This window comes from Magnolia sinica, chromosome 2, assembly GCF_029962835.1.
Source record: "Magnolia sinica isolate HGM2019 chromosome 2, MsV1, whole genome shotgun sequence".
In the NCBI taxonomy this organism is placed as follows: Eukaryota; Viridiplantae; Streptophyta; class Magnoliopsida; order Magnoliales; family Magnoliaceae; genus Magnolia; species Magnolia sinica.
In genome coordinates, this window is record NC_080574.1 from 44,852,256 (window position 1) to 44,867,384 (window position 15,129).

Here is a 15,129-nt window from a genome sequence, read left to right on the forward strand (position 1 = left end):
GTCTCATAGATAAAAACAAGATCATGAGTTTGTGTGCAAGCCATCTAATCTGTTCCTAAGACTGTCTGATTCAACCAGCTATTGGTGCATACAGCTCTAAAGAGCTGTTCATGTGTAACAAAGCTTGACTCAATGCATCACATCACAGCAAGCAATCTTAAACACATGTACAAAAGCTGAACCGTCGTATCTGAGTTCACTTAGATCTAAATCGTCCCAAATGTGTGCATCAGGCCTTTTGAAGTCTAGATCTGCACTATTCACACCTCAGGTTTCATAGATCACATTATGAATCACCGGATCTGATCCATCCATCCACTAGACACACCACGTTAGATCAGAGCCATTATATTGCCTGCATGCTAATCAAGAGATCTACGCATCCATCCTGGATGAGGACTGCCATCTCCAAACCATCTAACTTAAGAACATTGATTGCCTGATCTGGACCGTCTTCAGACATTGATCATCATAGCCTGTTCTGTGGACAGATGCATGTTGAATCTGAACCATTCATCACTACGATGTAGTACACGGAGTATCCGTCAACACTCTTGGATATTGATAGCTCTGGTCAATGGATCTTGGCCATCCAAGGTTTTTTTGGATGTTACGATGATGACTTGCATGTTTTATATAATTGAGTTGGTTTAAACCGTGTATGCACATTACACAGTATGAATCATTTAAGAATGTTAAAAGATGGTGGGTCTGATCCTTGTATTATTACTTAAGAATGTTGAAAGATGGTGGGTCTGAACCTTGTATTGAATTGATAAATGGACAAGTACTCAAGGGCCCATATGTTCACTTGTTGGACTCTTCAGTACCAATCGATACACCAATATGATTGGAAAATAGTCTCCACAACCATATAATTATTGCAAGGAGATAAAGCAGTTTGACCATAGGTGATTGGATGGGATGTATGTAGAACCTACTGACTTACGATGTCATTGGAACACTTCCATTTATTTGCCATGGAACGCAAGGATCAGCCTAAAGGTTCGGTCAATGGGTTTCAGCTGGGTGACTTTCTTCTCTCTTTTCTTCATGTTTTCCTTATCAAAAGTTACATATGGTAGTCCAGCAGGGAGCAGGCTCAGCCTCAAGCTCTAGAAATCTAGGGCAGCTAGATGAGAAAAAGCGTTCAACAAAAACAAGAAATTTCTTTACAATCTAAAATAGCAAACCATAGGTGATTGGATGGTTTGTATGTAGAACCTACTGAGTTACAGTGAGCATGTTGATGACCACTACATAGTGAGAACATGAGTGGTTCTGATGTTGTCAATGGTGATCTAGAATCTACGATTTTGCGCTCATGTGGAAGTCACCAAAGTAGCCCCATCACTGTTAAACCGATGGGTTTAGCAGATTATGCTAATGAAAACTAACACTCTGATCGCGTGTTAGGAGATGATGTCATTGGAACACTTCCATTTATTTGCCATGGAAAGCAGGGATCGGCCTAAAGGTTCGATCAATGGGTTTCAGCTGGGCGACTTTTTTCTCTCTTTTCTTCATGTTTTCCTTATCAAAAGTTACATATGCTAGTCCAGCAGGGAGCAGGCTCAGCCTCAAGCTCTAGAAATCTAGGCGGCTAGATGAGAAAAAGCGTTCACCAAAAACGTGAAATTTCTTTACAAGTTAAAATAGCTCTAGAAATCTAGGGCAGCTAGTTAAAATAGCAAACACTTCCATTTACAGGTCAAAAAAGTGAAAAAGGGTCCACTTGTTTAGCAGAATGGAACGATATCTGGACTCTGGAGTGACATGTGCATTTGGGACAGCATGGCAGGCAGTAATGGCAGTAAGCATAACTCTTCCAGCCCTTTCTGTCCCAAACCATCATTCAATGCATCTCAAATCAAACACGACATGCATTAAATGGCAATTTGGGTGGACAAGAAACCAGCCCACCCAGCACACAAGGGACATGCAATTGTTCCCTAAGGGATCATTTGGAGGCTTATAATTGGAATACATTGGAATCCAAATCACATGGTAAATGGAATCGATGTGATTTGGAATCCTCAATTGCGTTTGGATGCTTGTAATTAGAATACACTGGAATCCAAAAATTGTGTTTGGATGCCTGTAAAAAAATTGTGTATGGATGCCTGTAATTAGAATGCATCAAGTAAATCAGTTTTAATACTTCAAATTAGTATATATGATATTTGACAAAATATTTGTAATAAGCCCATTGAAATATATACTTTGGCAAACAAAAAAAAAAAAAAAAGGAGCAAGCCTCAGGTGGGCCATAAAAGTGGGTCCACTTTTGAAAACCCAACCGTTTCTAGCATTTGCATCCAATTCGCAGCCTTTCGAGAGGATTCCAAGTTACATGATTTTGATGCATTCCATTTCACATTGATTTCAATTACCACTGTTTACCATCACCCAAACGACCCTTTTGCCCATGTGCATCCATTTACCATCAACCAAACGACCCCTAAGGGTGACTGGAAGCAGCGTCCAAGAAATTGTATAGATGCATCTTTTATCACCATAACATATAAAGGACCAGATATATCGAATAGGGGATCGAAATCCATATTACCTTTAAATTTTGTGGTTCAAGGGACTTGAGATATTCCAACAGTTCATTTTGCCCATTAGCAGACTTCCTTTTCACTTGATGATTAAGTTCCTCAATTTCCGCTTCAAGTAACTCGATGTATTTTACTGCATCCATTTTCTCAGGACCAGAAACATTATTCCACCTGATAATTTCACCTGTCACATTTTTCTGTGTGCCAGGAGCATATTCGGGTACATCCTACAACCGTCACAGAAGATGAGTTGTGTTAACATTGAAATAAAATAAAAGAAGAAAATATACAGAACTGCACAACTTGCTTGAAGCAATGGAGATTATTGATGATTCTATTATGAGACAGAATAAATAGAACTAAACAAACTGTGTTGACCATATGGCCTGCCTATCATTATATTATGCATAAAGTATATGGCACAGTAAATCTGGCTGCCAACAAGACCCTTAACTATCACAACATCCTTTCCAGTAATAAAGAAATCTTAAAGCAACTAGAACATGAATGGTGTGAATAAGAAAGCATTCACAGCAAATGAGGTATGCTGTCATTAATTGCACAAACAGTAAGCTACCAAGCTGGTACACTATGTACATGGAGAGCTACTAGAAAAGGACTCGTTGCATTACGACTAGTGTTCAAAATATCAATATCGCGTCAGGTAATTTATTGCACTTTTTGGAAAACATGGGGAAATATTAGGAAAAATGGTTAAAGTTTTCAATGAAACTTCAGGAACTGTTAAAAAAGACATTAATACACACTTTTAAATCATAACATCTCAAAAAAGCAATGCACAAAATAGGTTTCCTTTGTATAGGGTCCTAAGCTATGCGTTATCTAACTAAAGTAATGTAACCATATTCAAATTGAATGCATAACATTTAGAGTGTATGTGATGATCATTTCATCGAACAATCCTAAATACTTCGAAATTAATCTCAATTAACAGCTGGTTGAAGGGAAATTTTGAAGGAAAAAAAATATTTCAATAATTTTTTATTAAATTTTAATTAAAAATTATTTTTATTTTTTGAAAATTGACAAAGACTTACAAATCAATAGATCAGCCCTCATATATGCTTGATTTCATGTTTGGAGTGCATCATTGCAAGCAATTTGGGAGAAATTGGGGAAATTTCGAATTTTTCCCAAATTGGACGACCTACGCTCAAATTTCAAAATTAGAGTGTGTGATGATCATTTCATCAAATACTCCTAAACATGTTGAAGGAAATTTTCTTTTAAAAAAAACATGGAGAACATGTTTTTTAATATGGTAAGGTTTTTGTATGAAAAATCAAATGAGGGGGCTGAATTACTCGAAGCATGAGGAATTTTTCAAATGGGATTACCAGGAATGAGCTTGTGGATTTGCCAATGGGAGAAGTAAAATACACATGGTCAAATGGTCAGACAAATGCTATTAAATCAAAATTAGACCGATTCCTTGTTTCCTTGGATTGGGTGAAAAGTGCCCTTTAGCGCATCAAAGAGGCTTACCAAAACCAATTTCTAATCATTGCCCAATTATTCTAGAAGTGGAAGAAGAGGATCAGGGACCTCGTCCATTTAGATTTGAGTTGGCATGGCTACAAGTGGAAGGTTTTTCGGAGAAAAGTAAAGAATTGTGGGTTGGTTTTGATGTAGAGGGTTTTACAGGTTTTCGGTTATTCCAGAAATGAAATTGTTAAAAAAGAAAATCATGGAGTGGAAAAAGGTCTGAAAGCCTCGTGAAGAGGAATCAACTAAGTTGTTGCAAGATATTCAGGCCCGTGATGTAAAAGAAGAGACCAGCGAATTGTCTGAGGTAGAGAGGGCGTGGAGAGAGATTTATAAGGCAAAATATAACACTAGGCTAAGAGAGGGGGAAGTAAAGTGGAGACAGCGATCTCATGCGGTTTGGCTAAACGAGGGAGACAAGAACACAAAATTCTTTCATGCCATGGCAAGTGCATGAGCAAGGGCTAACAAAATATCAAGTGTATCAATGGGTGGGGAAAGATTTGAAGGCAAGGGTAAAGTTTGTTCGGCAATAGTTAGCTTTTTAAAAAATCGGCTCAAAAAGGAAGATTGGAGGAGACCTCTTAATGACCTTTCCTTTGTTTCCTTATCCTTGAATTCAGTCGGAGCATTAAAAAGACCAGCTACAGAGGAAGAAATTAAAAAGGCAGTCTTAGATCTAGGAAGTGATAAAGCTCCCAGTCCGGATGGTTTCCCAATTGCCTTCTTTCAAATTTTCTGGGATGCAGTGAAGCATGATCTGATAAGTTTTATTTATGAATTTTTTTTATTCGGGTCAGTTGGCTTCAGAATTTGGGGCAACGTTTATTACCTTAAACCCTAAAAAAGAAAGGGCCGAGTGCTTGAGGGATTATAGGCCAATTAGCCACTTGGGGGGGCATACAGGATCTTGGCAAAGATTTTGGCATTGAGATTCAGCTATGTATTGAGGTGATTTCAAGATCTCAAGGGGCATTTGTGAAATGCAGACAGATTGTGGATAGCATGCTTATAGCCCATGAATGTATTGATTCTTACAAAAGGAAAGGTGTGAAAGGTATTATATGTAAGCTTGATATTGAAAAAATGTATGATCACGTCAACTGGAGCTTTCTCAATTATATGTTACAATGGTTGGGGTGTGGGGAGATATGGAGAGCTTGGATGCAAGCATGTATTCAATCGCCAAAATACTTGGTATTGTTAAATGGAGCTTCATGTGGATACTTCCCTCCTTCTAGAGGTTTGCGACAGTGGTGGTGGAGGTCTTTGGGAGGATGGTTGAACAAGGGGTGGCGGCAGGTTTAGTGGAGGGCTTTCGGGTGGATAATTCAGAATTTCAAATTTATCATCTTCAGTATGCAAATGATACATTATTACTACGCAAGGTGGACGAATTGCAAATTAATAATCTACGAACCATTATCATATGTTTTGAGGCGATCTCGAGTCTAAAGGTTAAAATTAGTAAAGCAAACTATAGGGGTGGGACTTTCTAAGGTCGAGATTGACACCTATGCAGCTTGTTTTGGTTGTAAAGCAGGTTATTTCCCGTCTTCATATCTGGGTCTTCCATTATGTATTGGGAAGCTAGCTAAGCGCCTTTGGGATAAAGTGGTAGAAAGATTTGGAAGGAAATTATCAGTTTGGAGGAGGAATCTTTCTTTGGGTGCAAGGTTAACAGTGATTAAATCAGTCGTGTCAAATCTTCCAATATATTTCATGTCTATTTTTAGATGTCCAAAATCAGTTGGAGGCAGTGTTCATATTGTCGACGCTATTATCGATAATATCAGTATCAACGAGTCACCGACATTGACTCCCCCATATATCACATCCCTTCGGGGTTTCGGCGAGTTTTCGGCAATTTTATCGCTGAAACGATAAAATGGAGATATTTTCAACATTATCGGGCACGATCAACACCCAAAACTCCCATGCACCATTGTCACACAAAAATTTCGACAATATTATCTTTAAATATCATGAAAATATCGGTCCAGCTACATTCGACTTCCACCAATTGCTTTGTGCGTATATCATAAAAATCGAAAAAAAAAAAATTAATACAAAATCAAGAGGATGTGTTGAAATTGCTTCAGATCTGGTTTAGGTTGTCAATTCCGGCACCTCTTTACTGCATCTATTTGGATATTCGAGCATTTGATTTGGTGCGACTCCACCGTCAATGGCTTTTAGGGCAAAATTTTGATTCTTCTTCTTCTTCTTCTTCTTCCTCCTTGCAACGACTCTCTCTCTCTCTCTCTCTCTCTCTCTCTCTCTCTCTCTGACCAAAATTAATGACTGTTTACTCTCTCTGTCAATTTCAACTTCCAAGGCTCTATTTTCGTCAATTTCCAAAACAAGATATAAAGCAGCTATATGATACTCGGCAATGTATGATGATTTGATACACTAGCACTTAAAAATTGTACACGTGGCATACATATTAACTCATAATACACCAATTAAATTGTGGAAGTAGGTTACTTAAGTAACAGTCCCAAAATGAGATTGTTTGAACAATCCAACCTCTAATTCGTGGACACATTAAAATAAAATAAAATTTTATTTAAATATTTTTAAAAATTATTTGGATGTATAGGATGGATGTATGGATGTTTGGATGATTGGATAGCATGGACGAATGGTTGGATGAATAAAGGGAGGGATGAAATAGTTGGATGGTTGGATGGATGTTTGGATGGGATGTGTCACGCTCCAAACTCGAAAACCGAGCTCATAGAATTACCGATCGCCGAGTCCAGCGCCGACAGCCTCCGTAGTACCCCATTCTCGGCTTCTGGCGCCCATTCACCAAGTTTCGATCCCGGAATCCTACAAGGAGAATTTCTATTACATAAGTCTGATTCATAATGAGCATACCCAAGATCATAACATCATAACCACAGATAAATAACTATAGGAACAGCATTTCAAAATCCGCTAAGAATTTAAACTTTTTACAAGTACAAGGCTCAAAGGAAAATACAAGGTTTATATAAAAAAAACTCCAAAAGGATCAAGGGCACGCTCATGCTCCTGCTCCGCTTACTGGCCTCAAATCACCTGCACCCATCAATCATGCATAACCTTATAGAAAGCTTAGAGGGCGGTGTAAGTGTGTGTAGGACAGGTGTCATGAATGCGATATCAGAGTATGCGGAAGAATGCGGTATGAATACCACTAGCGGTCACAAGTCTAAGCAATGCAAGGCAGGAATACCATCTGTCAATCAAAGGCTATGCAATACGGGGCTATACAGCCAAGTGCCATATGCAATATGCAATGCGGTCATGATCATCCTCATATCAAGTCCACATATTAGTATAGTTCCTCTCTGGGAAATCACCGGGGTCAAATACACTACCTGCTGACTGCCGCTCTCCTAGCCGCACGGCCCAGCGAGCGTAAGAGACCTCACTACCTGCCTGTGGATAGCCAATCACCAACAAGGCTCGACAGTAGCGGACCCATTTACAAGCTGCTCAAATTTAGCCTACCTATTGCCCCCTCACTCAGGCGGGTAAGGCCACACCCCCTACCAACTGACCACGATACAGCGGGAGATGCGGCCTAATGGTAAAGGCACCGACACTCATGTTTTCCACTCGGTCTCGGTGTTGGAGCATCTCCTGGTACCATGAAGGTTCTTGAAATTTCATCCAAGGACATCCTACACCCTAAATGCTCAAACAAACATTTTCGGTGTCCGAATCTGGCCATCCACAATATACTTGTGGAGGCTACAACCCTGATGAAGCAAGAGCGAATATCTATGCCATACAAATGCAAGATGCATGAATCACGTCAGTCAACCATGCATCAGTCCTGCGCATCCAGCGCTCATGTAGGGCAACTCCATATCTCCAGGAATCCCATAAAAATAATTTGCTCAACGGCATAAGCCATGATCAATCCATGCTCCAAGCAAACATATGATGCACATGGATGAGTCATGAGAGTGACAAAGTACGTCATGAGACAATGTTGTATTCTCCTCTTACCAAGGTAAAGTTTAGGTACTTAGACAAAATCCTCAAAAGGTAAAAGATACATGCTACTAGTGGGGGCCCAATGGTTTGGGATAGCCCACAAGGTCTAAGTAAACCATACTACGGGCTTAATGAATAGGGACAGGCCCAAACAAGGTATAAGGTGGACATCCAACCACCAACGGATGAGAATGGACCTAACAAATAGGCCTAAGGTGGACATTCAACCACCAATGGCCTAGAGGGGTCCACAATGGGAACATTTAACCACCATTGTCCCCAAGAAGGTGGCTCAATCAAGACAGCTAACTAAACCAAGGCCCAAAGCCCGAATATCATTATGAAAATAAAAAGGGCAGCCATGCATCCACATCATAACACATAATGGCCCCAAGAGAATGGCCCAAGGTCCTTGTGTATATCATGGGTCCAATATGGGCATAACATGGCCCAAGCATACACATCACTACGGGCCAAATGGGGCATCCACGGCCCAACCCTCAATTGTGACCGGATCCATACATTAAATGGATCAAATGAACAGCCCACATGCCCAAAAATACAAGGTGTGGGCTCACAACATCAGCCCATGACTTGGCAAGGCCTATCCAACAAGTTTCAAGGTGGGCCTTGCAAGTCAGCCCATACTAGGGGTTTAAATGTGGTATTCAAGGTTTATTTACTCAAGTTGGGCTCATAGATAGTTCATTGGGCCCATAATATAATAAGGTTAGCCCTTGAACAATACTAGGCTCCAATGGAGAACTTCCAGCCCAACTGGGCTAATGGACCATAAAAAATCTGGTTTATAGATGGTCCACAATATACAACAAGGATGGGCCTTACAAAGCATCAATTAAGCCCGAAAATATCCTAAAATCAATCTGATCATGTGTGCACTCCACACTCTTCATTTGGTGGGCCTCACATCCCTTACAATACCCACAACTTGAATCATATTTCTTATAGTACATTGCTGGACTTTCAGCCCACCCAGCTTCCTGGGCTTGCTGAGGTCCAACAGATGGGATTTATAGAAGAAAATAAATCTAGTAATGGTCCTTAATACTTGTAGTGGGCCACATCAAATGGAGAGTGCGAGTACAACACCAGAAATGAGATGGGCCTGCTGTTGGACTGCAAGTCCAGCAACACCACCAAACAGGCAGGACGTCCAGGTGGGCCTGGGCGTCCCAAGGGCCTGGACGGCCTAACATACATACATCAAGGTGGGTTCCAATGGTGGGCGTCCCTCCAAGGAGTGGTACGCACATCAGTGGGCGACCCCAGGGAGGACGGCCAAAGGTAAAACACATACATCAAGTGGGCCACAAGGTGGGACGGCCAGCCCACCCCTTGGGCGTCCCAAGGGTGGGACGGCTGGCCCCCTTCTAAAGTCCAGGCAGGGACTGGTCCCCTACTAAGTGGGCCACACAAGAGATGGATGATTAGGATAAAAACATACATGAAGGTGGGCCTGAGGTGGGGTGAACGGCCAGCCCATTACTGGACATTCAACTCAGCTGGATGTCCAGCAAGATGCTGCTATCTCAGCCCCTAAACACTCCAAAATCTGATCAGATATGTGGCCCATAGGCATCTGGGGTTGTCCCTTACAAGGTGGGCCACAAGTCGGGTGAATGGGAAGGCCACCACCACACAAAAGCCTAGGTAAACAACCATGGACAGCAAGGTCTAAAAAAAATACAGCAGAAAAATAAAATACTGTTGTCCCTATTTTGAGCACACCAAAAGGGTGGGCCCAAATCCTCTAAAAATTGGGAAAAAAATATATCTAACCTCCCCATACAAGTGTACTTCAAGGTGGGGTCCACAAAAGTGGCCCACCATTTCAAAAACTATTTTATATTTATGGTTTTCCAAACTGTAATGTTGTTGGACAGTCCAAAAAATCTGGACTATCCACCCCACTTGGGCCACACCTTTGGGTCCTCAAACAAGGTCAGATAGGTGTGAAATTTGGTACACATCTAGGTGGGGTCCACACCTCCAGGAAAAGTCTATTAAAGGGGTAATAAGAACCCCCCAAACAATTCAAAAAACTGACCCAAAATCATCCAGAAACTGTCCAGAAAATTTCAGGACAGCAACATATGCATGAAGTAAACTGAGCATATGTACTAAAATAAGGGGAGATCACCCCATAAAACCTGTGTTGTGGTCTACCTTAGTAGGCCCCACAAAAATCCAGACCTAATCCACCCCTTAAAATCCATTGCATGTGCCCATAAAAGAGCAAATAGGACATTAACGTCCATAGAGTGGATAGCCATGGGCATCCACTCTCCTTGGACGGTCTGGATGCTTTCAGGCCACAAGGTGGGCCACACACGTTAGAGAATAAGATATCAACATAAGAAAAATAAGGATCGGCCGCAAGGGAAGGGGCTCTGCCACAATGAGGCCCTTCCCTTCATCATAAACCACACATCCACTATTATTGATGAAGATACAAGGATCTATACATGCATGCATCTTTCTAATCAAGATCCAATGGTGAAGATGCCATCTCCACCAATGATCAAGGATCTAGATGACCCAAGAATCCTTCTAACTAAGAGACAAGACCATGGTGGGGTCCATGGAGAATGGCCCCACCCATGGATTATGCATGCAAAAAGGAATGGGCCAATGGCCACTCCTAAGAAGACATGGGGCCTCCACCATCATTTGGTGGGGCCCCACATGCTTCAAAATATGATATGAAGAAGAAGAACAACTAAAGAAAGTAAAAATCTGAGATCCTAGTTTACAAGAGCACCCACATTACTAATCTTCAAGGTACCACCACCAAGAGATTCTCCAAGCTCCCCAGTACAAGATTCAAAGGCCAAGATTTAGTGTTAAGGGCTGGATGATAGAGTTTTTAGGTGGATGGAGGGTTGGATTCCAGCCAAAGGGTGGGGCATCCAAGGTTGCAAGTGAGGGAGAGAGAGAGATGAGGAGGAGAGAATGGAAGAAAGGATTGCTAGAGAAAGGGGTTTTTACCAAAACCCATCACTGGGTTGCTAGAAAAGAGGGATGAATGATTTCTTCTCTCCCTAGAGAAGAGGGAGAGGTCAGATTTTCAAACCATGGTTAGAGTAAAAGAAGCTTGTTAGCATGGGAGAAGCAAAAGGGTGGTAACCTATATAAGGTAACCAATGATGGGAGGGTTAGCTAAGACCTAGCTACCTAGGGAACCCTAGCCTATCTTAGCTAGGCTAATCATGACCCCTAGTATGATGCAAGCATGCATGAAATTTCGTGCAACCTTAGGTGGGCCCCACAAATTGCGATCTACGATCCAAAACAAGCACGGCCTACATCTTTTGATGTACAACTCGGATTGCTACATGAGATGCGGCGTTGGAACCACGGCGACGATGCGGTCACTATGGCACTAGTTTCGGGTCGATCCCGATCGGATTTATATGATGGGACTTAAGGATCATTGAAATGCAATCCATAGGTCGTGGGTCGCCGGAATTCGACCGATAGAACCGTTGGACCCGACGGAGCGAAATGAATACTAAGGTTAAGAGTCTCACGCTGTTGGTGAAGGTTCAGTGAGGTCACCATTCCAAGAGAGGCATCCTGGGAGCGCGAGGCTGAGATTCGAGAGCGTTATCCCCATTTGTTTGATGCTTGATTGTATTGTTTGATTGATTGTATTGTCTTCTCATATGATGATGATTGATATATATGATGATGTTTTTGCCATTTCTTTATGTCCTGTTTATGGTAAATTTTGAGGACGAAATTTTTTGTTAGGAGGAGAAAGCTATGAGACCCTTAACATTAGTATCAATTTCGCTCCGTCGAGTCCCGCGGTCCTACCGATCGAATTCCGGCGACCCGCAACCTACGGATTACATTTGCGATGACCCTTAAGTCCCATCATATAAATTTGACCCGCATCGACCGAAACTAGTGTCATAGCAACTGCATCGTCGCCGCGGTTCCAATGCCGCATCTCGTGTAGCAATCCGAGTTGTACATCAAAAGATGTAAATCGTGCTTGTTTTGGACCGTAAATCGCGATTTGTGGGGCCCACCTAGGGTTGCACGAAATTCCATACATGCTTGCATCATACTAGGGGTCATGATTAGCCTAGCTAAGATAGGCTAGGGTTCCCTAGGTAGCTAGGTCTTAGCTAACCCTCCCATCATTGGTTACCTTATCTAGGTTGCCACCTTTTTGCTTCTCCCATGCTAGCAAGCCTCTTTACTCTAACCAAGGTCTAAAAATCTAACCTCCCTCTTCTCTAGGGAGAGAAGAAATCATTCATCCCTCTTTTCTAACAACCCAATGATGGGTTTTGGTAAAAACCCCTTTCTCTAGCAATCCTTCCTTCCATTCTTTCCATTCCTTCCATTCTCTCCTCCTCATCTCTCTCTCTCCCTCTCTTGCAACCTTGGACGTCCCACCCTTTGGCTGGAATCCAACCCTCCATCCACCCAAAAACTCCATCATCCAGCCCTTAACACTAAATCTTGGCCTTTGAATCTTGTACTGGGGAGCTTGGAGAATCTCTTGGTGGTGGTACCTTAAAGATTAGTAATGTGGGTGCTCTTGTAAACTAAGATCTCAGATTTTTACTTTCTTTAGTTGTTCTTCTTCTTCATCTCATATTTGGAAGAATGTGGGGCCCACCAAATGACGGTGGAGGCCTCATGTCTTCTTGGGTGTGGCCATTGGCCCATTCCTTCTTGCATGCATAATCCATGGGTGGGGCCATTCTCCATGGACCACACCATGGTCTTTTCTCTTAGTTAGAAGGATTCTTGGGTCATCTAGACCCTTGATCCTTGGTGGAGATGGCATCTCCACCATTAGATCTTGATTAGAAAGATGCATGTATGTGTAGATCCTTGTACCTTCATCAATAATAGTGGATGTGTGGTTTGTGATAAAGGGAAGGGCCTCATTGTGGCGGAGCCCCTTCCCTTGCGGCCGATCCTTATTTTTCTTTTGTTGATCTCTTATTCTCTGACGTGTGTGGCCCACCTTGTGGCCTGGAAGCATCCAGACCGTCCAAGGAGAGTGGATGCCCATGGCTGTCCACTCTATGGACGTTGATGTCTTATTTGCTCTTTTATGGGCACATGCAATGGATTTTAAGGGGTGGATTAAGTCTGGATTTTTGTGGGGCCCACTAAGGTGGACCACAACACAGGTTTTATGGGGTGATCTCCTTTTATTTTAGTACATATGCTCAGTTTACTTCATGCAGATGTTGCTGTCCTGAAATTTTCTGGACAGTTTCTGAATGATTTTGGGTCAGATTTTTGGATTGTGTGGGGGATTCTTATTACCCCTTTGATTGACTTTTCCTGGAGGTGTGGACCCCACCTAGATGTGTACCAAATTTCACACCTATCTGACCTTGTTTGAGGACCCAAAGGTGTGGCCCAAGTGTGGTGGACAGTCCAGATTTTTTGGACTATCCAGCAACATTACAGTTTGGAAAACCATGAATATAAAATAGTTTTTGAAATGGTGGGCCACTTTTGTGGACCCACCTTGAAGTACACTTGTATGGGGAGGTTAGAAATATTTTTCCCTAATTTTTAGAGGACTTGAGCCCACCCTTTTGGGGTGCTCAAAACAGGGACAACAGTATTTTATTTTTCTGCTGTATTTTTTTTAGACATTGTTGTCCATGGTTGTTTACCTAGGCTTTTGTGTGGTGGTGGCCTTCCCATTCACCCAACTTATGGCCCACCTTGTAGGGGACAACCCCAGATGCCTATGGGCCACATATCTGATTTGAATTTGGGGTGTTTAGGGGCTGGGATAGTAGCACCTTGCTAGACATCCAGCTGGGCTGAATGTCCAGTAATGGGCTGACCATTCACCCCACCTCAGGCCCACCTTCATGTATGTTTTTATCCTAATCATCCACCCCACTTAGTAGGGGACCAGTCCCTGATGGGATGTCCCAAAGTGGGGCCCACCTGGACTTTGGAAGGGGGTCAGCCATCCCACCCTTGGGATGCCCAAGGGGTGGGCTGGCCGTCCCACCTTGTGGCCCACTTGATGTATGTGTTTTACCCTTGGCCGTCCTCCCTAGGGTGGCCCACTGATGTGCGGACCACTCCCTGGAGGGATGCCCACCATTGGAACCCACCTTGATGTATGTATGTTAGGCCGTTTAGGCCCTTGGGAAGCCCAGGCCCACCTCATTTCTGGTGTTGTACTCACACTCTCCATCTGATGGGGCCCACTATAAGTATTAAGGACCATTACCAGATTTATTTTCTTCTATAAATCCCATCTGCTGGACCTTAGCAAGCCCAAGAAGCTGGGTGGGCTGAAAGTCCAACAATGTACTATAAGAAGTATGATTCAAGTTGTGGGTATTGTAAGGGATGTGACGCCCACCAAATGAAGAGTGTAGAGTACACACATGATCAGATTGATTCTGGGATATTTTTGGGCTTAATTGATGCTTCGTAAGGCCCATCCTTATTGTATATTGTAGACCATCTATAAACCAGATTTTTTATGGTCTATTAGGCCCAATTGGACTGGAAGTTCTCCATTGGAGCCCAGTATTGTTCAAGGGCTGACCCTATTATATTATGGGTCCAATGAACTATCTATGAGCCTAACTTGAGTAAATAAACCTTGAATACCACATTTAAACCCCTAGTATGGGCTGACTTGCCTTGAAACTTGTTGGATAGGCATTGTCAAGTCATGGGCTGATGTTGTGAGGCCCACACCTTGTATTTTTGGGCATGTGGGCTGTCCATTTGATCCATTTAATGCATGGATCCGGTCACAATTGAGGGTTGGACCGTGGATGCCCCATTTGGCCCGTAATGATGTGTATGCTTGGGCCATGTTATGCCCTTATTGGACCCATGATATACATGAGGACCTTGGGCCATTCTCTTGGGGCCATTATGTGTTGTGATGTGGATGCATGGCTGCCCTTTTTATTTTCATAATGATATTCGGGCTTTGGGCCTTGGTTTAGTTAGCTATCTTGATTGGGCCACCTTCTTGGGGACAATGGTGGTTAAATGTCCCCATTGTGGACCCCTCTAGGCCATT

At 42.5% G+C, this 15,129-nt stretch overlaps 1 protein-coding gene across 1 annotated transcript in view; it reads right to left on the reverse strand.

Annotated features, from left to right (window-relative positions):
- Positions 1 to 15,129, reverse strand: part of LOC131237065 (uncharacterized) — a 58,002-nt gene that overhangs the window by 21,608 nt on the left and 21,265 nt on the right. Inside the window, exon 5 of the mRNA XM_058234713.1 lies at positions 2,570 to 2,788. Coding sequence (XP_058090696.1) covers positions 2,570 to 2,788 — 219 coding nt within the window. The remainder of the gene's footprint in view (positions 1 to 2,569; positions 2,789 to 15,129) is intronic.